This window comes from Petaurus breviceps, unplaced genomic scaffold (assembly GCF_028583685.1).
Source record: "Petaurus breviceps papuanus isolate PSGF00001 unplaced genomic scaffold, PetGlider_PUasm1.0 178, whole genome shotgun sequence".
Taxonomy (NCBI): Eukaryota; Metazoa; Chordata; class Mammalia; order Diprotodontia; family Petauridae; genus Petaurus; species Petaurus breviceps.
This window is the reverse complement of record NW_027185777.1, coordinates 6,003,468-6,029,416: the sequence shown is the minus strand read 5'-3', so window position 1 is coordinate 6,029,416 and position 25,949 is coordinate 6,003,468. Positions and strand designations below refer to the sequence as shown.

General features: G+C 37.6%; 1 protein-coding gene across 1 annotated transcript in view; it reads left to right on the top strand.

The window, feature by feature from the left end:
• Positions 1 to 25,949, top strand: part of RUNDC3B (RUN domain containing 3B) — a 123,358-nt gene that overhangs the window by 90,232 nt on the left and 7,177 nt on the right. Inside the window, exons 8-10 of the mRNA XM_069086225.1 lie at positions 1,688 to 1,845; positions 14,922 to 15,068; positions 23,724 to 23,845. Coding sequence (XP_068942326.1) covers positions 1,688 to 1,845; positions 14,922 to 15,068; positions 23,724 to 23,845 — 427 coding nt within the window. The remainder of the gene's footprint in view (positions 1 to 1,687; positions 1,846 to 14,921; positions 15,069 to 23,723; positions 23,846 to 25,949) is intronic.

Genomic DNA, 25,949 nt, shown 5'->3' with positions numbered 1-25,949 from the left:
GATGGATAGATGGATTGATGGATATATGGACAGATGGATAGATGGACAGATGGATAGATAGACAGAAAAAAAATTGTGCCAGAAATATACTAATTTCCAGTGATACTAATGCAAGTGAGCAAGACAGTCTTTGCCAATGTTGAGTTCACATCCCTATGGGGGAAGACAATACAGAAAGGGGAGCTAGATATTATGTTGGGGGAGAGGAGGGTAAAATTTCTATAGTGACATGGTTTGGAGATGACTAGTAAGTGATGTGGAAGTCTGGATCTGGACAAGATGAGGCAAAAACTTACCTTTCAGATTCTATGATTCCAGGAATACAGTACAAGTTCTGGTCAGGAATAAGAAAAAGAAACATTTAACTCAGTAGAAGAAAATGATACTTGTTATCAGTCTCAAACAAGGTAGCCTCTACACATCAATTAAAAGCAATGCAATATTGTGTTGTGGTGATGACTTTGTTCAGTGACTTTAAGCCAATCATAAGACAGGGAGACATACTTCATTCAAATGTTTGCCAGATGCATAGAGGATGTCCAAATGGAAGGTCCATTTTAAGGCTAGTGAGTGGGTATTAGCAAACATCAAAGGTGTTTGCCACTGTGATGGAGGAGATCCAGAGCAGAGACCAAGTTGGAGAGGGATTTCCTGTAGTGATCTGGTTTTCAAAATGCTCCTATTTGTAGATAATATCAGGATTGCATCAATCCTTGGAATAGTATACAGTATCCCTAATAAAAATTAATAATATTTATTAGTTATAAAAATTATTATTTGAAAGCTATTAGGTTAGCCATACATATTTAGAAAACAAAGTGGATGAAAAAATTCATATTGCCTAGATTGTGGCATGCAGTCACATAGACAGAAACGACCCATTTAAACACTTAACCAACATGTATATTCCACTGAATTAGTCCATCAATTTATATTATCTTGGATGGGTATAACAGATAGAACGTTTTCAATAGTTGCAACTGCTTACTGCCTCAAAAGTCAGTCTCTTTAGCAATAATATTTGGCAAGGGATGCTGTGTGGCTATAAATTATGGTACACCACAATCTCTGGAGAGTCACAATAAGAAGTAACCCTAAGGGTAATGGACTCACAATTTGAGTAAGTAGACAACAGCCTGTTCTTTAGAATGATTTAGTGTGGAAGGAGTTGTGTGCAGAAAACATTACTAAGGATATATGTGACCAGAAAATGGACAGATATGCCTGCCTGTCATGGAATGAGAATAGAAGCAATAGTTGGATATTTTGAGGTAACATATTTTCATCTTATATTTTTGAGAACTTTCCAAGTGCCGGGTGGCTCTATTGGGCAATGTTACAAGGCAGTAGGTTTCAGCTTAGTAAAAAGAAAAAATTGTAACAATTACAACAGCCCAGTGAATACTCAAGAAACACTTAAACGATTACATGTCAGATACATTGTATAATGGATTCCTGTATTGCATAGGATGTTGGAGTAGATGAGACCCAAGGTCTCTTCCAGCTAAATATCCTGAGATCATTGAGGTCTTTTTAAAAACTATTTTGTTATCAAACATTGCTTTAAAATGTTTGCATAATATTATGAGCCCAAGATGCCAACTATTGGGAGGGCTCCAAAGAAATGTTACGTTATGCTATCACGTTATTGTTACGGTGAGCTGACTTGGTGTTCCTTTATTTCCAGGGCTATCTTGAAGAACTGTTAAGGCTTCGAGAGAACCAGCTGGCTGAATCTGTTTCTCAGAACAAGTTATTGCTCCAGAGGATTGAAGATTCTGATCTGACCCACAAATTAGAGAAGGAGCAATTGGAGTACATTATTGTTGAACTGCAGGACCAGCTGTAAGTGATAACCTTAAAAATATCCCGAACCTCCCCCCTCTACAGACACACAATGCCCCCAAAAGCTTTGGGGAGATGTATAGAGACATCGATGGCAAGGTCAATCCCTGTTCTTTTCTTTGTACTGTGTGGGGCTTGCTTCATTATCCAAGTGCCAAGGTGGCTGGGTGAAGTTCTTTATTTAAAAATCGTATTTGAAGATTTTTAATTTTTTTTAAATTTCTGAACTTAAAGACCCCTCAAAAGGATCATTTCCAAATACACAATAGAACCCCCAAATCAGTTCAGTTTATGAAGCAGTGGCTCTACATTTCATACCATTTGCTTTTCCCAGAAAAAAAGCATATCATGAATTCCATGTTACTTTTAATACTTCTGTCTGTTTGTGCTTCCCCCTGAACTTCCTCTGCTTTCCCCTATGCATTTTCATCTGGCCATGAGGACAGTTCATTTCCTAAGAACACAATGAAGCTTCTGCCCTGTAAAATTGTTTCTTTCTTCAGGTTGCTTCAAATAAAATTGTTCTCCTTTTTAAGGCAGTTTTTCTTGAATTTGCCAAGCCAGATTTGTGCTGAGTTTTATTGATTAATCTAGCTCCTTACCCTTAAATGATAAAGAAAGAAACAAATATTGAGAGAGAGAGAGAGAGAGAGAGAGAGAGAGAGAACCCTTAAATGTGTTAATGTGGCCATTTTATTGCATTGTGTTATTTTCATCCATTTTCTTAGTTTTATATAACAGTTTCCTCATCTATGACACGAGGAGGTTGGAGTACATGATCATTAAGGTTCCTTCTGGCTCTGAAATTCTTTGATTTCCTGAGGTAGTGAACTTAACTTTCCTCTTATCCACAAAACTTATATATTTTGTCTGATTTGGTGTTTTTTTTTAACTAAAATATAAAAATAGGAACTAAAAAATATAAACTAATTCAAATTACCTTTATCAAATGTGACTTTTTCATTTGAAAAACTAAATTCTGAGCCAATGAAAGTCACCTACCGCCTTGCTGGTTGTTTGTTTACAGGTTTGTCACTTGGTTCTGTTTTGTTGCCTTTTTTTATAGGCGGAATCACTAAATTTAGAGACGGAGCAGGGTGTAGTGCATAGAGAGCTGGTCTCCAAGCCAGGAAAACTTGAGTTCAAGGGCTGGCCTCTGACACATGCTAACTGTGTGTGCCCCGTGGCAAAGTCGCTTCTCCCTGAATCAGCCAGTTCTACAGGACTGAGCTCCTAAATCAGAGAGAAGTTACAATCTGCTTTGGTAGGGAGAGTTTCCATACATGGAATTAGTAATACCGACAAAATCTCTCATCTTTGGCATATTTTTCTATTTAGAAATGATTATTGGAGCAGCTAGGTGACACAATGAATGGAATACCAGCCTGAAATCAAGAGGACTTAAGTTCAAATACAACCTCAGACACTTACTAGCTGAGTGACCCCGGGCAAGTCACTTAATCTTGATCACCTCAAGAAAAAAAAGAGGATAAAAGAAAAGAAGTTACTATTAACACTTCTTGTTGTATCTGACACATAGTTGTTGCTGAATCATTTCAGTTGTGTCTATCCATGACCTGGTTTGGGGTTTTCTTGGCAAAGGTACTGGAGTAGTTTGCCATTTCCTTCTGCAGCTCATTTTACAGATGAGGAAACTGAGGCAAACAGGGTTAAGTGACTTGTCCAGGGTCACATAGCTGGTAAGTGTCTGAGGCTGGATTTTGTTAAAGGCTGTTAAGGGGTCCCCTAAACTTGTCTTTTTGAGTGGCTGTATTTTCCACAAACACTGTACCCAGAGCATGCAGGAGACCCTGAATGTGTCAAGGACAAAGCTCTGCCCTGCCCTCAGCTAACATAATTTGTTCTTTGCACACCAAACTGAACTCCCTGTGTGTTCTTGGGAGGCAAGATAGGTGCCAGTCAATCTGTGCCAAGATGGAGAAATGCTTGTGTAGCAGGGGTCCAAGTTTTACAGAACAAGGTGCTATATGGATGCTTATTTTCTCTTTTCTTTTCTCTCCATCCCCTTTCCTTTTCTCCCCTTTCACGAATCTATCTTCCACATAGTTGCTAAAATAAACTTCGTAATGCACAGGTATAACTATTCCACTCCCTTGCTCAAGGATGTTCTGTGGCTCCTTGTCTCCAGACTTCAGCTTGGCTTTTAAGCCTTTTATAGTATGGTTCCAGCCGCCCTTTTTAGTCCTAGTTCACATTATTTCCCTTCATACACTGTGTTTCTGCCCAGTGAGCTTACTTGCTTTGAGAACAAGGAATTCCACTTCCAAGATCCATGCTTTTGTACAGGCCATGCCCCATACCTGGGGCACCTGAGCTTGCTTTTCACCCTAGCCTCTTAGAGCCCTCAGCCTCTTTCAGGGTAAAGTCTTTCCTGGTCTTTCAAGTTTTTAGTGCTCTTTCTCACTCTCCTCTCTCTGTCTCTCCATTCATATATCTCTTTTTCTTCCTCTCTCTCTCTTTCCCCTTCCATCCCTTTCTTCCTTTTGAAATTATCTTTTATACATATACACATTTTGTATCCCCTCCCAGTAGAGTATAAGCAAGTACCATTTATGATTTTGTCCTTTTAGCCATTGGATAATGCTTTGTATCTAGTAGGCACCTAATAAAAGCTGATTTGAGCTGAATTTTAACCTTCTCAATAAAATTTGCAGTCAATAGTAAGGAGTTTTAAAGATTTACTTGAATTAATGAGTATTTGAAGATATTTTCCCCCAGAATATTAAATAATTTAAAAACCCTGCATGCCACACCCAACAATGCTATATATCATTATGGAACAGAATTTCCCCAAAGTGGTGTCCTGGATAGAGTGCTAGGCCTGGAGCCAGAAAGGCCTGAGTTTAAATCCCACCTCAGATGCTTACTAGCTGTGTGATCCTGAGCAAATCGCTCTATTTGCCTTCATTTTGACTGAAAAATGGGGATAAAGTAGCACCTATTTTGCAGGATTGTTGAGAAAATCAAGCAAGATAATATTTGAATATTGCTTAACAGAGTGCCTGGAACATAGTAGGTGCCATACAAATGCTTACTCCTTCTCTCTCCTGCTTTACTATCAGAATCTTAATAGGATGAGTAAGTGTTTCCAATAATAAGATTTAATTTTTGTATGCTTCTTACATCTATAATGATTTCACATAGATTTTATTTAAATAAAACAAAGTGTTCAATGACCTTCTGATGATGAACATCAGAGGAGACATTCAGCAGAGAGAAGCACGCTCACCAAAAGGTGTTTACTATTGTGAGAGAAGAGATTCAGCCCAGAGTATGGGCTCAAGAGGACTCCCCTGTGAACAGGGAGGTTGTGTCAATTCCTTTCAGCTCCCTCAACAAGGTCCCAAACATTGCTAAATCTTTTAGACAAAACCTATGATCACTCAAAGGCATTTGACCTATCCATCCACAGAGAGAATACCAAGTAGATGAAGAATGTATATTGCCCAGGTTATAGCTTGCATTTCAATAAGCATTAAATATACAGATTTTCCATCCATGTGTACTATAAGAAAGGATAATTCCACATAACTATATCTCCTCTCCACCTCTTCTTTCACATGTCAATCCTAGACAGCAAACATCCTAGACTGATGTTTCTATCTGATTTCCCCTTTGAAAAATTATCTGATTCAGTGTCTCCTCGTTACTACTTCCTTTCTTGGGACATGGGGGATTATGTGTGCACTGTGTTCTCTCTTTGACCTTTATCCCTCAGCATCAGAGAACAGTTAATTTTACCATAGGCAGTTTTTTTCTCAAATATTTATAATCTTTACTCTCCCTCTTCCTTCCCTTCTTGTTTGCATATCAGAAAAATTGTGATAATATTTTTGTCTGGTGTCTTTTATTGTGGATGTTGAGCATTTGAGTTCCATTTAGGGTCATAACCTTCCACTTAAGGTTATGCTTCAGATGCTTCATTGGGTCTCGTGGTGAGTCTGGGATCTTCTACGGCAATAGAACACAAACGCTGATAGGTCCTAGAAAAATGGGAATGACTTTTGAGTGTGCGGTGCATATGTTATCTGAAGAACAGACTAAATTTGGAGATTCATGTTACTAGAATGACCAGCAGCAGGATAAAGTTTCTCAGTCACCAAAGCTCATGAAGGCCATTGGCTAAAGTCTGAAGATAGAAGGATTGGGTCCTGTATCATTGGAGGAAGGAACCACACTGAAGAACGCACAAAACCCTGAAGTAACATTACATAAAAATGAGCCCCCGAGATAATGAAATGGGATCTCAACATGCTTTGGTAGACTTATTTGGAGACTAACTACCATTTATTACATTGTTTCTGTGAAATATGGATTCCAGATGCCAAATGACTGACATCTGTTAGAACCTGATCTATTAATAATGAACTTTAAGAGGCTTTTCTTACAACCTTGGAAGGGTGGGTAGTACAAGTATTATCTCCATTTTACAGATGAGGAAACAGGCTTAGAACTGGTGAAGAACCTGCTTTTGGTCACACAGTGAGTAAGAGAGCTGGGACTCAAATCAAATATCCTAACTCCAAGGCCAGTGCTTTTCCCTAATATGCTACACTCCCTTGAAATAACTATTTCACGGCCAGGTAGCACAGCGAGTAAGAGCACCGGTTCCAGTGTTGAGAAGATCTGGAGATCGAATCCCGGGCTCAGACACTTAGCAACCATCCAGAAACACCTGGCCATGTAATCTTGAGCAAGTTTCTTAACCCCAATTGCTTAGGGGCAGCCAGGTGGCTCAGTGAGTAAGAGCACCGGCTCCAGTGTCAGGATGACCTGGTTCAAATCCGAGCTCAGATACTCAGCACCACACCCAGAAATAACTGGCTGTGTAACCTTGAGCAAGTTACTTAACCCCAATTGCTTAAAAAAAAAAAAAAGAAATAACTATTTCATAATAGGAGAAATTTAGGCCGACCGTAATATAATAGGATCCTAGATCTCCAACTGGAAGAGACCATTGAGACCATTTAGGGGAAAACTGAGGTCCAGATGTCCTTTAAAACTTGTGTCCTGAGGCGGCTGGGTGGTGCGGTGAATAGAGCACCAATCATGGAGTCAGGAGGACCTAAGCTCAAATCTGGCCTCAGACACTTAACACTTACTAGCTGTGTGACCTTGGGCAAGTCACTTAACCCCAATTGCCCTGCCTTCCCCCTCCAAAAAACAAGCAAACAAAACCACCTTGTGTCCTTTCCTTATATTCAAATACAGGATTTTATCCAAAGCTGTATGACCAATCTTTTTTTCTCTCCCTCCATTGGTGAGAAAATTATGTAAAGTCAATCAACTCATTCATGTGTTATAGAGACTATTTAATTATTGGGGAAAAGTCATGATTGCCCTGTTTATTAATGTTAGTTGATAAATTCTGCACATTATTATTGGGCTGTCTTTTTCTCCACTTTACCCCAATAACCTTTCTGCCCATTGGAATCCTCACCTAACAATGAAATATAATCAAAGAAAACAAAATGACCCATTGACCATATTTAATAAAGTGCCTTTTTGGGCAGCTCTAGTTCCCTACCTGTCTAATAAGAGGAGGGAGGTATGTTTCATCACCATTCCTCTGTAGTCAAAATTAGCCATTGTATTGAATTGAGTTCTGATATTTTTAGTGTTGTTTTCTTTTATATTACTATGCCCATTGTGAGTATTGTTTTCGTGGATCTGTTTGTTTCTGCATCAGGTCATATAAATCTGTTTTTTTCTAAATTCTTCATATTAATCTGTTCTTATAGTATAATAATATTGTATCATCTCCCTATATCAAAATGTATTCAGTCATTCCTCCACTGATGTTCATTTACCTTATTTACTATGACACAAAAAATAATGCTATGAATATTTTTGGCATAAAAATGCCACCACTCCTATCCCCATATCAGTCTTTGCTGCAATGCTTCTGTTTTGGGTTTACTTTTTGACCTCCTTGCAGTACTGTCTGTAGTATTTGTTGAGGGAGGCTAACATCACATGAATGGTATTTATCTTTCTGGGTATCCCAATGATAAGATTGCTTAAACTGTGGAGAGATTCAGGGAGGGAGCAGCTTTCCCCCTATTTGAGGTAAATGCTTAGCAACAGTTGAAAGTATATGTAATGGTGCTACTGATTATAAAATGAATCATCTCTGCTTTTTACTTCCCAGCAGTGACGCATTAAGATGAGAAAAATAACAAAGAATGTCACGGTCCTTGCTTAATAAATGTCTCTTTTTTATAATATATGCAAAAACAACCACCAAAGAAATCCCCTGGATTTTTCCGTACATTTTTCTGTCATGATTTTTGCCATCATCTTTCAGTTTCCCAAAATGCTGCTGAATTTGATAGACACTAGAATAGCATTTTAGGTTCTCAGAGTTGTTTTAATCATTTTAAAATGAAGATCAAACATAAGAGTCCTTTATTAGTTTTTATATTTCAACTAAATTTCTCACTAACATCTGTGTATACTAAAGGGAGACTGGTGGATTCAATCAGATAATTCTAAACCTTGCCACAGCTTGGTCTCTTTATAACCCCTTTGAAAATCCTTCATTTGAAGGGAAGTAAGTGAAAGGTATTTGTTGTTGTTGAGTTGTTTCAGTTGTGCCCAACTCTGTGACCCCCATTTTGGAGTTTTCTTGAAAAAGATACTGGAGTGATTTACCATTTCCTTTTCCAAATTATTTTACAAATGAGGAAACTGAGGCAAACAGAGTTAAGTGACTTGCCCAGGGTCACACAACTATTAAGTGTCTGAGGTAGGATTTGAACTCATAAGGATGAGTCTTCCTGATTCCAAGTCCAGTACTTGTATGGGGGTGTTCAAAAATTAGCACAACTCATGACTGTGTAAATAACATTTATAAGGTAACAATGACTGGGAAAAGATAGATATTCATTTGAAAAAATAATTTCTGTGGCAGATAGGTTGTGCAGTGAATAGAGTACAGGCCCTGGAGTCAGTAGGACCTGAGTTCAAATTGAGCCTCAGACACTTAACACAAAAACTAGCCATGTGACCCTGGGCAAGTCACTTAACCCCAGTTGCCCTCCAAAAAGAAAAAAAAAAGAAAAAATAATTTCCTTGGTATCCTGGGAAGAGAGTAAAGGGTTCCAATTATATTTTGTGGAAGGGGAGTGATTCTGTCCCTTCTCTAATACTTGGAACGTCATTCTTTAAGTAGGAGAAGATCTAGAGCTAATTGGTCCTATGACCCTTTTCTTCTTGGGCGTTTGGGATGCAGGGGTAGTCGTGTTGTGCCTCTGCTACTGTTGCCGGCCAACATTTTATCCAGCTTTTATAGGCACTCTACTCTCCAACACAACTTCTCAGGTGGCTGTAATCCTACTATGGATATTCTGCCTAAGCTTACAGTTGGCATTCTGACACTACCCCACTATTCAGAGCAGCAGGAAGAAGTCAGGGGAGGGAAAAACCTTTGGACCTACAGCTACAAGATCCAGCCAAAGGGTTGTAACACATGTAGTCTTGGTCCTGTCCAAAGAACATACAGGCAGCCCACCATCTAAGCAGTGAGGAACAAGGGAGGGATGTTATTTTTTCTTCATTATCACCCCCCTTTTCTCTATACCACTTCTGAGGTCCCGATCTCAAATGGGCAACTTGAGGTAAGCTTTTCAAGATGGGAAAGTGTTGCCATCCTGTGGAATTTTAGAATATTTTTGGTAAAGATTGAATTGGCTGTGTTATTATAGTTGTACAACTCTTGGCTTAAATACAGTCTGTATTTTGATTTCCCCAACATTTAAATGTTCTAAACTTTCCCAATTTCTCTTTTATTATGCATTGTGAAACGATTTTTTGAAATCAACCAGCTCATCATTTCTTAGAGCACAGTAGTATTCCAGAGGATAATACTTTCCAAACCATAAAGTAGCTGTACGTTTTAAGTTACTGTTATGAGTGGTAGTATTTGATACTCTTCTGATAATGTCAGTGTGATAGAAATTCAGAATCTCAGGACTGAAAAGGACCTCAGAGGTAACCTAGTCTAATACATGCCTTCTAGTCACTTCCAACAAAGGCAAAAGCATAGACCCAACCCTTAAGAAGCTCACATTCTAATAAGGGAGATAGCATGGGACGAATTGTATGTACAACATATATAGAGTGTAAATGAAAGATATTTTCAGAGAGCAGGTGCTGGCAATAGAAAGGAATGGGCCTGTTAAGGAATCCTCTGACTTCCAATGGTCATTTAGCCTCAGATTGAATCTTGAACATTACCTAAAATACTATCAGCAGGTAATTTTTTTCCCCATGAATGATTTTTTGGTTAGTATTGTGAATTTCAGTAGGTCACCTTTTGCTGGTTAAGTATGTTTGTTGAAAAAAATCCAATTCTAATGCAACCAGAAAATTGACATTATACCACTTTGGTGCCTTATCTCCATATAACAAACAGAATAAGTTGAATACCTTTTTCAATACTAAGTGATTTTAATACAGAGTTATAATTTGAAAGAGCTAGTACCAGGGTCTTATTGGTGTCTGTGTCATGCTTTAAAGATAAGACTCAGTTTCCTCTGCAAATGTATGGCTAAAAAGGGAAAATCTGTTGTGTACTAATTAATTAAGTTTTGCTGCTGATTGTAGCAATAAGAACAAGCTAATTTAATAATCTTATGACTGATCCATGGCAACAGAAGCAGAATCAGAATTCTGAGTCATTATCTCCTTGGAGGCAAACTGTAAATGTGAAAGCTTTAGAACCTTTTATGGATGGTAGCCAGCCTCTGTCCATTGCTACTAATAGTCTGTGCCAAATGCAGGTCTGATGCATGCAAAAGAGGGTTCAGTAAATAGATGTTTTTCCCTCAAAAAAGGTAGAGGATAGTGGAGGGTTATAAAGTTTTGCCTTTTCACAGCAAAAAAAAAAAACATTGGAAAAGAAAACAACACTATAGAAAGATTGAACGTTGTCATTCCAAGAACATACATGGAGGAAAATGGCAAGAGGATAGGAAAAAAAATTAGAAAATGAAACAGATTAGCCTTTCTGAAATATATTTTCATAATCAGCGATAGTAGAATCCTCACATTTGGACCTTAACTCCTCAGTCCCCAGTGCACTGTCTGAGGTTGTTGAAATGACATTTAGAAAAGATTATTTGGGAAATTATTTAATGAGGATTTAAGATATTGATAATTAGTGACCACCTCTGCAGTTCTGTGAAAAATCAACATTTCTGTTTTTCTGATTTTCCCAATGTGAAACTGTATAATCGTTTGCTTATGTTTAAGTTGTAATATTTTATTTTTTCCAATTTCATATAAAACAATTTCTAACCTGCATTTTTTTAATAATTTTGAGTTCCTAATTCTTTCCTATCCTCTCTCCCCTATCCCCTCATTGAGAAGACAATTTGATAAAAGTTATACATGTCCAGTAATGCAAAACGTATTTCCATATTGGTCATATTGTGAAAGAAAACACAGACAAAAAAATCAATGAGAAAAATAAAGAAAGTTTAAAAAAAAAAGTATGCTTCAATCTGCATTCAGATTCCATTATTTCTTTCTTTGGAGGTGGATAGCATTTTTCATCATAGGTCCTTTAGAATTTTCTTGAATCTTTTTATTGCTAAGAATAGCTAAGTTACTCACAGTTGATCATTTTACAGTATTGTTGTTACTATGGGTTCTGTTCACTTCATTTTGCATCAGTTCACGTAAGTCTTTTCAGGTTTTTCTGAAAACTTCCTGTTGTCATTTCTTATAGCACAATAGTATTCCATTACAATCATATATTACATCTTGTTCAGCTGTTCCCCAATTAATGGGCATATTATCAATGTCCAGTTCTTTGCCACCACAAAACGAGCTGCTATAAATATTGTTGTACATATAGGTCCTTTTCCTTTTTTAAAAAAAAAAATCTCTTTGGGTTATAGACCTAGTAGTAGTATTACTGGGTCAAAAGCATGTAGTTTTATAGCCCTTTGGGTATAGATCTAATTTACTCTCCAGAATGGTTGGACCAGTTCACAATTTCACCAACAGTGAATTGCTGTCCCAATTTTTCCTCCATTTGTCATTTTTCCTTTTCTGTCATATTAGCCAATCTGATAGATGTGAGGTGGTATCTCAGTTGTTTTAATTTGCATTTGTATAATCAATTGTAGTTTGGAGCATTTTTCAAATAACTATAGATAGCTTTAATTTCTTCATCTGAAAACTGCCTGTTTATATCCTTTGACCATTTATCAATTGGGGAATGACTTGTATTCTTATACATTTGGCTCAGTTCTCTATATATTTAAGAAATAAGGCCTTTATCAGAGATAACCTGATGTAAAATTTTTTTCTCTAGTTTTCTGCTTTCCCTCTAATCTTGTCTATTTTTGTTTGTGCAAAAATTTTTTAATTTAATGTAATCAAAGTTATCCATTTTACATTCCATAATGCTTTCTATCTCTCATTTGGTAATAAATTCTTTCCTTATCCTTAGAGTTGACAGGTAAATTATTCCCGATTTACTTATGGTATCACCCTTTATGTCTAAATTGTGTACCTATTTTGACTTTACTTTGGTATATGATGTGAAATGTTAGTCTATACCTAGTTTCTGCCAAACTGCTTTTCAGTTTTCCTGGCAGTTTTTGTCAGATAGTGAGTTCTTGCCCCCAAAGTTTGGATCTTTGTGTTTTATCAAATGTGAGATTACGGTGGTCCTTTCCTACTATGTATTGTATACCTAATCTATTCCACTAATCAACCACTCTGTTTCTTAAACAGCACCAGCTTGTTTTGATGACTATCCCTTGTAATATAGTTTGAGATCTGGTATGGCTAGGCTGCCTTCCTTCACATTTGCTTATGTTTCCAGAGAAAAACTGAAAAATTTTTCCTTTCAGTAATGAGAGTGCCAAGTTGTTTCAACTGTCTTATTTTTTCCCCTCTCTCCCCTCTTTCTGAAAGGAAAGCAAAGCAAAATCTTAATTTAAAAGAATATTGTTGTGAGATAATCTGGTGTGTTTCATGTGGCAGTTGAAAATGGCATAATCAAAAGTCTCTTCCCCCTCTAAAGTCTTTTCATAAAATCAAAAAAGTATCAGAATTGTAAGGAATCTACCTACTTTACCTTATATCTGAATGAAAGATCCCTCTGTAGTACCAAGTAGCCAGCCAACCTCTATTTGAATGTTCACTACTTCCTAGGGACAGCTTATTCTGTGTTTGGACAACACTAATTGAAAGGAAGCATTTTCTTATAGTTAGCAAACATCTGTCTATAGGACATTCACACGCTGTTCTTAGTTATGCCTCTGGATCCAAGCAGAAAAAATCCAACCCTTCATCCGTGGATTAGCTCTTTAGATACTTGAAAATAACCATCGTTCAGTTATCAGTTCAACAAGCATTTCTAAAGGACCATCTACTTTATGCTAATTATTGTGAATATAAAGATGAAACCAAAACAGTCCCTCCCTTCAAGGAGTTGATAATCAAAGGCTTCTCTTCTTTGGGCTAAAACTCTTCAATTTCTTCAACTGATACTTGTATGACAAAACTTCTAGTGCTGTTACCATCCTGTGAGCCTACTTCTGGACACATTTTAGACTGTCAGTATCCCCCCTAAAATGGTGTGCCCACAATTTGACTGGATGTGGACTTAATTATGCCTTTGTGAGCTGCTGATAGTATATCTTTGTCAGTTGACATGATGGCCCCCCATTTTTTTTAATCCTGAAAAAGCATACAATTATTTATAAGGTTTGTCATAGAATTAGGTAAATCCAGTGTACATTTCAGGTCACTAGAGGAGGGGCTGGATACCACAGCATATATGTCAAAGACAGCATATGGGCTGATTTTCATGAGTATGGCCCATGAAATTGCTGCCAACACATTCCCCCATCTTTGATACCGCCTCCTATGATAGAAAGAATTGCTCTACCTTTGAGTATTAATGGCAGCCTCTGAACTGCTGTCAAGCTCTCAGTCATTTCCCTCATGTCCACTTGTGAGTTGATCAACCCATATGCTAAAATAGTAGTAGGAGGAGGAGGAGGAGCTAACGTTTATATAATGCTTATTATATGCTGTGTAAGTAATTATGATCTCATTTGAACCTCACTGCTGGGATGAGTGCTGTTATTGTTCCCCTTTTGGACCCCTCAAAAAGTAAAAGATGAACAGCCATGTGCATTGTGCCATTCTCTGAGTTGCTGTGGCCCTTCTTTGGTTCAGTGATAATATTGTTTGAATCTGGGATTTGAGTAACCCTTAACAAAAACAGTTTGTGTCATCTGCCTATTAGAATTTTCTAAGTTTTCCTTCCCCATTTCACCCCCCCCCCCCCATATTGCTTTTCTTCTTTATTTTTGGAGGATTTCTTTTAAAACTTAGTCAAGTCATTCCTAGGCTGTTACTGAACTTGGATGCTGGGAAGTTTTAACTACCCACATGCAGTTGCTATTTTTTACATTTTTATCACTACTTTTTGATAGCATTTGTAACATTCTTAGAGACAGCTAGGTGGAGTGATGGTTAGAATCCTGGGTCTGGACTCAGGAAGACCTGAGTTCAATTCTAGCCTCAGATACTTACTGTGTGACCCTGGGGTAAGTCAATTAACCACTGTTTGCCTCCATTTCCTCAACTGTAAAAGAGGGGAAATAATAGCACTTACCTAGCAAAGTATTTGGTAAAGTTCTTATCATGGTGCCTGGCACATAGTAGGTCCTTTAAAAATGCTTACTCCCTTCCTCCTTCTTAAGCTGCAGCCATTATTGTTTCATTGGAGATAAAATACCACTTGGGTTTTTCTCTTATAGCACCAGATAAACGTGATCCCTCAGTGAAGTCTCTGAGGAGACAATGGGCAGTCTTTCACGAGCACTGCTGGGCAGCAGTCAGAAGGGACAGAATTAACCCACACTTCAGGGAAGAGCTGCTGCCCACCTTGCTGTCCATCTTTTTGCTGTATATTAACATGCCTGTTTAAAAGATGAGTTGTTGGGCTTCTATTGATGTCAGTAGGCTCATCTACCATTTCAGAACAGTGGAAACAAAAGCACTCTCCATCTGAATGTTCACAGGACTGTGCTAAAGAATAATGATTTAAGATCAAGACAAGAGTTAACTACCCACCTCACCAATCAGTGGCCTTCCCCAGGAGCTCTGGATGTCAATGCTGTTGCCTTGGATACCTTGCTTTACCGAAAACACAATAAACAGTGGGATGAGTAAGTGGAATGCTTTTTTTCAAACTAATTAAAATTTTCAATTGTACTAAAGTCATATGACCATCCCTTTCTTTTGAGGCAATGGGTATAGTTTGAATGTGGAGGCAAAACATCTCTAAGTCCCGATCAAGTCAACTGCAAAGTGAAAATAATGCTAATTGGACTAGCCATCTCACAAGTTCATTATGAAAAAAACCATTTCTAAATCTTTTTAAAACTCCCTGTAACCATGAGTTATTATTATTTTGATTTTTCAACTTATCTTCTGTCTGAGTTCAACATTTAGCTTAAGACTATGGCATAAAAATGGGACAGGGTACAGAATCAGTTGTAAGAAAGTGCTTTCCAGTGATTGGAGGGGCTAGGTTGAACGGGCAATTGTTTTCAAGCCAAAGCACCCTGGGGAAGTGAATCGTATAGGGAAAGATCGATACTGCATCAACTTCCCACTTCTCTCAATTCAATTTGAGAAAATGAGAACGACTACAGTATGAATTTGGGTCTAAAGCACCTCTAATTGTTAAGCTTATGGTTTTAGGGTCATAATTGATCACGGATTAATTTTTCTGGGAGTTTGAAGGTACCAAATTGAATGTTATTAAAGATAAAGCAGGAAGTCTTCTCAGTAAAGAAGTCTACTATGTAAATAGGTTAAATATTTCTTTTTGCATCTCCAGTTTGAGAGCAATGCAGAGTTTGATTTCCATACCATAGCTTTCTTCCATTTAATATGGCTGGATGGAATGGCAATATTATAGGCCACTGGATAGATAGTCTTTCCTATAAGAAGCCTTTCTTTACTTAAGTAAGGGGGATTAATTAGTTGATCCTGGTAGGTTAGGTGTCCCAATGGAGAACCAAATTGGAGTTGTAGTCAACAAGACTTGAGTTCAAATTCTGGTTTAGCTGTCCTGCCTCATTTTCCTCATCTATGAAACCTCTCAGAGTCATCATGAATAATAAATGAGATAATATATGTAAAGTGATTTGCAAATTTTAAAGCTTATCATCATCATCATCATTACTATTATTATTAAATCTCTAAAGTCCCTGCTTACTCTAAATCTTATGATTAACTTGTTCAGTTTTGCCCAAGTATACCTTACTATGGAATATTTGATCTCAAAGAAAGAATATTATAATTGTATTTAGTCCTAGGAGAAGTCAGTTTGCTTCCTGAACAGATGGACCTGGACCAGTCCTGTCCACTGAATGAAGATAGATGGATAAGTGGATAAACAGACAGACAGACAGAAAAAGACTAGATAGTTTTTATTAGGGGTTTACTATATGTTCCAGGCACAGAGCTAAACACAAAACACCAATACAAACGGGAAAAAAATACAGTCCCTTTCTTCAAGGAGCTGCTTACAATCTTATGGTGGGAGACAACATATAAGAGAGTGGGCTGAAGAAGTTCAAAGAGTAAGGAGCAGGACTGAGGGAGAAGTGAGCAGTGATGGCCTGGACGCTTCTGTAATGGTGGCCCTGGGCAGGAACTCATTAAGAGGAGGGGGCTGCAAGGTCAGAGGCATCTCCAGGGTGAGAAAGTTACTGGTACCGGGAAGAGCAGTCAGTGGCCTGACCCAAAACCCAGCAGCAGACACAAAAGTGGTCTACTTTTTAGGGGTCTGTTAATATTCATATTAATTAGCTAATTAGTATTAATATTCACTCAACTACAATTTTTAAAGGGAACTTTGAAGAGATAATTTAGCCTACCCTTCTCATTTTTCAGATGAGTAAATTGAATAATAGGTTGAATTTTAGATAAGATATTTGCCTAAAATCACAGAGGTAGTAAATAGCAAAACTAAGGTTTGAACCTACGTCTTTCAGCTCCAGACCCAGTGCTGCCCCCACTATCCTCTGCTGCCTTCTCTTATGTGTTATTATTCTAGTTTCTCTTAAAATACACAAAATGTCTGCTCTCCTCCAGGTGCCATTAGAAGATGCGTCTCCAATTAAGTCATCCTTATATTTAAAAAAAAAAGTTTTTGAATTGTCTGAATAGGAAAATTCTCAGTAACTTAATGTTGTTTTACCTGAAGATTCAACAAAGGATTTCTTTCCCCCCTCGCCTTCCAGTTGCACCTCTACAGCTGAAGGCCCTTAAATTTGTCTGTGGTTGCTTGCTTATGCATGGCATCTGGGTCCCTTACACTGATCTGTGAAGGCATCCTTAAGAAGAGAGGTGACTTTCACAAGTGTACACTTTTGGTCTTTGCAAGAGTCTGGTCCTTTATTAAAATAATTGTTCTAGTACCAGCAACTTTAATGCTAGTCTACTAAAGTCAGAGTTTTCTCCAAGAACTCAAGACTTCCCTCACTTTTCTGTGAGAACAGCATTTCTATACCTCTATCTGTTCTTAGACTCAGCAAGGCCAGAGCTATTTTTAGAAGAAAGGAGATCCGTTTTAAGGTCTCTATAACCTCAGTAAAGCCCATATCATGGAGTAAACTTGACCAAATTTATAGGATAAGACAGTCAAACATGAAAGATTGCCCAGAATGTACCTCAGATATTTATATAACTTCAGTCTGGGAATTCCAGTTTGTTAATTGACTTCTTAGGCCTTTAATGTTCTGGCTTATTTAAGGGTTTCTTTTTGAATAGCTAGTCACTTGGAAAATCTTGGCTTTCCTTAAGCTTCTTTTGGACATATTCTTTAAAATATTAAGTTTAGATTACAATGAACCTTTGGAATATCCTTGTATTCTGAATTTAATGAATGCCCAAAATATTACCATATATAAAACAGAATTGAAAAAGAGGATGATATGTGAAAATCTGAATCTCTATTACAGATTGCTTGCTTTTTCCCAATTTATTTTCAGTTCCAAATTCTCACCCTTTCCTTTTCCACCCATTGAGAAGGCAAGAAAAACAAAGCCCATTAAAATATGCATAGTCTTGTGAAACAAGTTCCTATGTTAGCAATATCCTAAAAGGAAAAGAACATATGTTTTGGTCTGCTGAGCCCAGCGTTTCTCTGTGGAGAGGTGGGCAGCATGGTTCATCATGGGAATTGTGCTTTTTGCTGTGTTGATCAGAGTTCCTAAGTCTTTCAGAGTTGCCATCCTTACAATATTGTGGTTACTGAATGAACTGTTCTCCTGACTCTGCTTACTTCCCTTGGCTCCAAGATGAGCTGCGCTGCTCCCATATTTCCCATTAACGTTCTAGTTTGTCTTTTTATCAGTGTCCACATCTGTCAACCTTTCTTCTGCTTCAGATTGAATTATTGTTGCATAACTGACAACTCTGAGTCCCTTTGTACGCTTCATGGTCTATAATAGAGGTCTTTTATTTATCCGGATAACTTATTGGTGCATAGATCATATCACTTAAGATGTTTGGGATTACTGGTGTGCCATTTGTATTTATCACAACATGGCCTACTCAAAGAGAGAGGATGTGTGTCCTTTGCTTCTTTTGATGATGGGCTTTCAAAGTTTGCCCAGGTCCTAAGATTGCAAAAATCCTGTTTGGAGTGTACAATCTGCATTGCTTCACCTCATACCTCCTGTTTGATTTTTCCATCCTGACCCAATCATCCTTGTCACCTTTTAGTATCCTATCAGCAGATTAAATGAACACAAACATCTTCCTCTTCCAGCAATTGTCCCCTTACTATCCAAAAATTTTCCTTGAAATTCAAACCATAAATCAAGTAAAAGTGAGACATAGAGTGTATGTGTTGATGCACAAAGGTACATAAAGTCTTAATTATCTGCATGCAGATGCTGTGTTGATTATCTGTGGAAAATTAAATTTATGCTAGTTCTCCCTTGTCCACTGCCTGTAAGACTCTTAACATACTATATCTGTTACCCAACCGGTGGGTATTTGGCTAATACAAATGAATATTAGACTGTGCCAAAACTTTAGGAAGATGAATCACTTAAATTATCCACACCTCAGATCTCTTCTATTAGTAGAGATAATTAAAAGTTTTCTAAGTGTGTATCAGGCCCATGAATACATATGCAAGTTTCTATTTCCAGCTGTTTTACATTTTAAAACAAGATTTAAATTAATTAAATACTTGGTTTGAGATTTTAAAGGAAAGTCTCTTATCTTGAAGTTACAGCACATAGGGCACAATTACTACAAATATAATTTTTGAAAATACATATTACTACAAATACTGAAAGGGAAGAATGTATGAGGTTCAATGCCTTTAGTCTTACCTGAGGAATGTGGGCAACAAATTCCTTTTTTTTTTTTAAATTTGTGTGATCAAATGCTTATGGTTAGATTAATGTCTGATATATTAGATTGTTTGATTAAATACTAGGCTAGAGAGACTAAGGTTTAGGGATCATTTCTCATATCAAGTCATTGCAATAAGAGAAGTTTCTACAACTAAAAAGTATACCCTTACTATGACGAGGTGACTTATGGATGAGGGCTAGTAGTCACAAAGGGAAATGCATGGATAGTTCAGCATCAAAGCTTTTCCTAGGGAAGGGTGACAATGACTTTACCCCAAGTCACTGGGTGCAGGAATTTAATTCTAAAACAACCCAGTTCAGTACCTAGTTCCTGGTTAGCTAAAATAGCTAACACTATTATTATTTATTAACACCCATCTGCAAGACACCCTAGTGACTAATTCTCCTTTAGATTCAGTTGAATTTCTTTAAGTTACTTTTCTTATTGTCATATCATGAATTGTGAAGTTGATCTGAGGGTCTCTTTCATGTTGCTTACCATTGGTGTGTATCCTGCTAACTGCCCTGGGTACCTAAAAGGCTCATATTGTAGCACACATTTACAATTGCTACTGGAATGAACCCAACTCAGTCCATTGCAAAAGATCAATCAATAAACACTTGTTAAGTGTCTGCAACATGCTGGGCCCTGTGATGGATGATGGGTCAGTGATGCCATCGACACAAATGAAGAAAATTGTATGGATTAATCCTAGTGTTTTTTACCTATGTGCTTCTTTAGGCAAGTAATCTCCTTGATTTGTGTTTCTCTATTTCAGCATTTATCAATATAAGTTAACCTTGTAGATAGTCACTAAAGCCTAAGAAATCTTAAATGAGTGATCAGGTTCTTAGACATAGCAAGTTGTCTTCCAAAGTCAACACTCAACTATAATGGACAATTCAGTTATGTCAACAGAAAGTTTTCTTACTTAAATAGTTAATAGGCAATGAAGAAGGCTCCTTTTCAATTTTATATGTTATTGATGATGATCTAGGTTTCTGAGGTTATGCTTTTGGACTATTGGTACAATTTTAAAATCCATATAATTCTCTTCACATTTTGTTCAATCATTGTATGCTACATATCTGTGTTTCTGGAATGTATGTGGTGTTCAGGAGGACTAGAACCTCTGGTGTGCAGGTTTGCTGAGCCCTTTTCAGGGATGCTCATCCACCTTTGGTGTCCACCTTCACCTAGCTCTCACTGTGACTTCCAAGTAGCATATATAGGGAGCCACAGTCCAGTAAGCCTTCTTGGTAGATGGGCTAACCAGGTTGAGGGTAACTCAACCTATCAGAGAGTTAAGAGGTGTCTATCCCAAGCATGTGAACACTTTCCCCACCAGAATAGGCAGATGAGAACAGTTTGTTCCATGGCCATGAAGGCAACTGAAACAGGCACTGGGGAGTGCTTAATTAAAGCTTGGTCACATGGAAATTGGTGTAATGGGAATGTAAATTTAAAGATCTTCCCTGCCCCAGGCTAAAGTGCACCTGGAGCCTGGGGTGGGAGGCTTGTTTTTCAGTAGATACTTCTTGATTGGCCAGTGAGTCAATAAGGTTGTTACATTCTCTGAGCCAGGAGAAGGCTATATAAGCCCTGATGTGTAGCTTTGTTTGGGGGCTCACTTTGAGAAGTGTTCTGTGATTTGATCTGGATTCTGGGAAGCCATTGTCCAGAGGGCCCCCCCCCCCAGCTTTGAAAAACCCAGATGTTGAAACCCAGATGTTGATTTGGTATGGATGTAATGGTTGGACAGTTTGGAAAGCTGTCTACTTGATCTGTTTCTGTCTTGATAATTCTGCCTGTATACTTTGAAGTTCGGGGTGCTTACCTTTTTCCCCTGAACTAGGTGAACGATACATATCTGACTGATTAAAGTAAGCTTGTTAACCCATTTTGAGTTGCTTTCCTGTATCAAAGCAGATCCAAGAACCTGTGTGGGCAGCCACCCTGAGGACACTTGGGGTGCTTGCTGCTACAGGTGGTAAGGTCATCCACTGCTTCCCAGGCCATTGCCAGTCGTCCTGACTCTTGCCACTGGACTTTGATAACTATGGAAGACAGAATCAGGCTGACAATTTTATGCAAGTCTGCCTCACTTAAGTACACTTCACTCACAAGTCATCACCCCGTGATGTCATTGGTCCTCTTCCAAACACCACCACCACCTATGTTTCTACATAACTAAGTACATGGTTTGTTTTTTCCTTTTAAAACTCAATAGCAATTTTTGAAGGATAAAATAAGTGCACTAAAACTGAATCTTTTAAATTAACCTTATGAAACCTCCCTTGAAGGCCTGTTGCTAGATCTTCATCATGGTGGACAGATTACCCTGGGTTCGTGAAGGCCATGCTAGCGAAACAAGTTTTGGCAGCTTCTTGCAAGCTGGAAAGTCTTTAAGCATGGACCCAGTTATATGTTGTGTATCTGTCCTCTCAGGACCAACCAACTTAGCTAAGTTAAGAGAGGCATATTGATAGACTGGCTACTGGTTGACAAGTTTTTTGGCCACGATAATTTGTGAAGACAGTTTGTTTACATGGAGAGAAGTCATAATCTGCCTTGGTAGATGTAATAATTTATATTTATGTTAAAATTAAAGAGAACTTTTACATACATTATATCATCTGAGGCCTACAGAAACCTTAGTATTGCTAGGCCTGTTTTATAGATAAAGAAACTGAAGATCAGGGTAGGAGGGCCAGGACTCACACCCCCTGGCCTTCTGAATCCAAATTCCAGTGCTGTTTCCACCATACTACTTTGCCTTGCCTTCTCTATATTTTTGCTTTCTTTCATAATCAACCAACTACTAATATTTTATTTTTGCCAATAAGCCTATTTTCCTTTAAAATATCTAAAATACTTATTTTTCTGTTATTACAAATACCAAAGAAGCATGTTTTAAATGGTCTGTCTTTCCCAATAAGGCTAGCTACTGAGTTCCAGTAGAATCAAAAATATACTTTCCTGATAAGACCTGATGGTCTCATCAGTAGAACCCTGTAATAGTAGAATTGAGAATGATCTGTTTTTATACTTGAGAATGCTTAGAGAACTATTGCATAAGAAAAGAAGAGCATTACTTTTAAATGCTGGTAAAATTCTGCCATTATATCAGTAAGTGCTTCATTTCTAAAAGGAAAAAAAAATTAAATTGCATTTTCTTTCCTAATAAAACCCTTTCCTTTTTCCTCCTTGATCTGGAGAACATGGACAACAGCCATTTAAAATGCTGCTGTGGGCCACTGCTGGGTTCTGCCTACAGAAAAATGGGGGACCTCGTTTTTATAAATTGGTCCTTTTACATTGCCATTCCAGAGCCTTTTGATTAACTTGAGTTTTGATGAGCAGGGTTATAGTTAACCCATCCTAGCATTTATTTGTTATAGCTAGGATTATTTCTTCATGTACATATGATGGAAAACCAGGCACAGCAGGATAGAATTCAAGCTCTATTTGCTTTTCAATGAAGTATTTCCTATAAAATACTCCTCATGATTACTGGGAAAAATACAGTAAATTTTGGTTATTTTTTAAACTGAGGTTTAACCTCAAGTATATGTTGAATATTTCTAGTTTAAACTACACTTAGATATGGAAATAATAAAAAATGACACATAAAACAAAATAGCTAATACCAAGGTTCAACTTTAGATTTTATATTGAAGGACTAAGTGGAGGAAATGGTAGGAAACTTTGGTGAATTTACCCTTTTAATCTTGAAAAGAAAATTGCCATTTTTCCTCTATTGTAATACATTTGTAATGGAATGACTTACCAAAGAAAAAGACCTGAATGTAGTGCTCAGATGAAGGAGGTTCAAATAGGGAAGTTACCTTGTTAGTGATTAAATACAGCAAAATGTTATCAGATAGTCCATTAACCACCATTTTAGTATCAGAGTGATAATTCCAAGACTTAATTAAGATCCTGAAGTATCTTTTGGAGCATCAGATCTAATCTAATATATTCACTAGATTTTTAGTGTAGTATGTTGAATTCTTGATTTTTCTTTGATAATTCTTTAAAGATTTTCAATCCGTATATCTTACCATATGGTAACCAGCTATGAGGCCTTGGCAAGAAGTCATTTAACCTAGCAGTTAAATCTTTAACTACCCAGAATGACTGATTACTTAGCCATTGTGGAGAATGGAGATAATTGTGTAAGGATATGAATTTCTTTCACAAATTGTCTTTAACTCCCTTTCCTGTTTTTTTTTTTTTTTTAGTGATAAGAATGAGATAAAAAATGAGGTCGAGATCATTCAGGTCAGGATATCTTTTAGAAAGAGTTTGAGGAAAAGTGTGAATGAGAAATTTGTCCAAAGTCAATAAATTGAAAAAAAAAATTCAGACTGAAGTTCTTCAAGTGTTTTTTTGTGGGAGGAAGTTCAAGTGTTATTTTAATTCCTGTTTTACAGAAAAAGTTTCCAAAGTCTGGACCAGTTATCAGCAGAAGTTAGCCTATCTCAGACATCTCTGGGTCCAGCCCATTCACAGGATGGAGATGGCAAACAAGATATGTTAAATTTACTAAGTGAAGGTAAGTAGTGTTTCTCTGCAACATTCTTTTTCTTCTATTGCCTTGCTATGTTCAGAGAGAATCAGAATATGCTCTTGGGGATGGACTTTCTGCAGAGCATACTGGGAAGGTTACCTAGGCCTATAAGAGGGCTTAAAGATCTTCTAGTTCCATTCCCTTATTTTACAAAGACACAAGGCCCAGGAAAGTTAAATAACAAGGTCAGAAAGGCAGGGTGTAATAGATCTAGAATTTAAATGACAGTCCTCTGAATCCAGAACTTTTTCTGCCAACTACACCACACTATGACAGTGGTTTCTTTTCTTTCTCATACATGTAAACACAAGAGACAAAAGCTCAAGGAATGGGCTATTTATGGTTAATTAAATTTTCTCATTAATCAGCAATCTTTTGTTTCATGATGCAGTAGAAAATGCATCTGACTTAAGTCTAGCCATCTAACTTTGCATCCTGGTTCTGGCACTTGCTACCAATGAGACAATTGGGGCAAGTCCCTGAAACTCTCTGGGCCTCAGATTAGTCATTTATTTTAAAAAAGAGATTTGGACTAGGTGACTTTGTAGGTCCTTTCCATCTCTAAATCTGTTGTTGAAAAATATGAATATATTAACTCATTTTACTGCTTTTACTTAAATGTAATGGGGATATGCTAGAGCCGGCTTAAAAGCCGATATCTTAGAAATCTGCAAACACTACAAATCAGGCCATGATTTATTATTTTGTTGGTTAAGAAAGTGATGCTTTATTGTTGCTGACATAAAAAAGCGATGGAGAAAATGTTAATAATGCTGATTAAAGGGGCGGCTAGGTGGCGCAGTGAATAGAGCACTGGCCCTGCAGTCAGGAGGACCTGAGTTCAAATGTGACCTCAGAAACTTAACACAAAAACTAGCCATGTGACCTTGGGCAAGTCACTTAACCCCAACTGCCCTCCAAAAAGCAAAAATAAATAAATAATACCAATTAAACTTAAAAAGTGTGTTGTGCATTACACTTTTTTTTTTAACCTAGACAACGAGTTGTTAAACATTTACCCACACACTCCTGGCTGTACATCCTTTGATAAGGACGATTCAGATAATGTGAACTAGGGCTTTATAGTTTATGAACAATTGTCCTCAGCAACCCATAAGGTAGCTATTACAAATAATATTTCACCCATTTTGCAGATGAAAAAACTGAGTGGTCAAGTAACTTGCCCCAAGGCCTCAGAGTTAGTAAATGGCTGAGTCAAAACCAAACCTTTGGTCTGCTAAGTCCAAATTCAGTGTTCTTTCCACTAGAGCCCAGCTGTAGCTGTGGCCATCACGGGGAAGATGTGTTATTGTTGTCTAATACTGTCATACAGGTATAAGACATTGGGCTTGAAATGTCCAGTCAGTTTTAAAATAAGGTGATTTTAAAAACAATAAACCAACCGGAATCCCCACTGGTTGCTTGTTCTCTTGTGACTTTCCTTTTTATTAAAGTAGAATGCAGAAAGTTTGAAGATTCTGTATTCTGATAACCCCTCACTTTGCCTGTAAATTCCTTTGTGCCTAAAACAATGGGAATTGAGATTAGCCAACATTGCAAGTACTTACCAGAGAAAGCAGCCACCGTCTTTATAAATTACAAAAGTGCACCATCTTGTGGACAGTCAAAAAACAGTGTTTACTCTTAAGTTTTTACCACCATGGGCAATTTTTCAGTTCCCATTATGTTAGGTTAACAGAACTTAATTTGATTGATCATAACCTGTGGTTTTCAAAACTCCTTTATCAAACCCTAACTGCCACTGATTGTGTCCTTGGGCAAATCACTTCAGTATCCTCTTTTGTCAAATTGGGGAAAGGGGGTGTTGGAAGAGAGGACCTCCAAGATTCCTTCAAGATCTGCTTGATGATCTGATGTCCTCCTATTTGCAAGGTTCTGCAATACTCCCACAAGACCTGCTAATGTGATATGAGATAAAACACTGAATTTACACACGGCAACATCTCAGGTAGATGAAGGTGCAGCTCAGTGGTGCAGTGGAACAGAGCTAGAGTCCTGGGACTGGAATCACAAAGACCTTAATTCGAATGTGAGCTCAGACATTAGCTGTGAGACTCCTGGGCAGGTT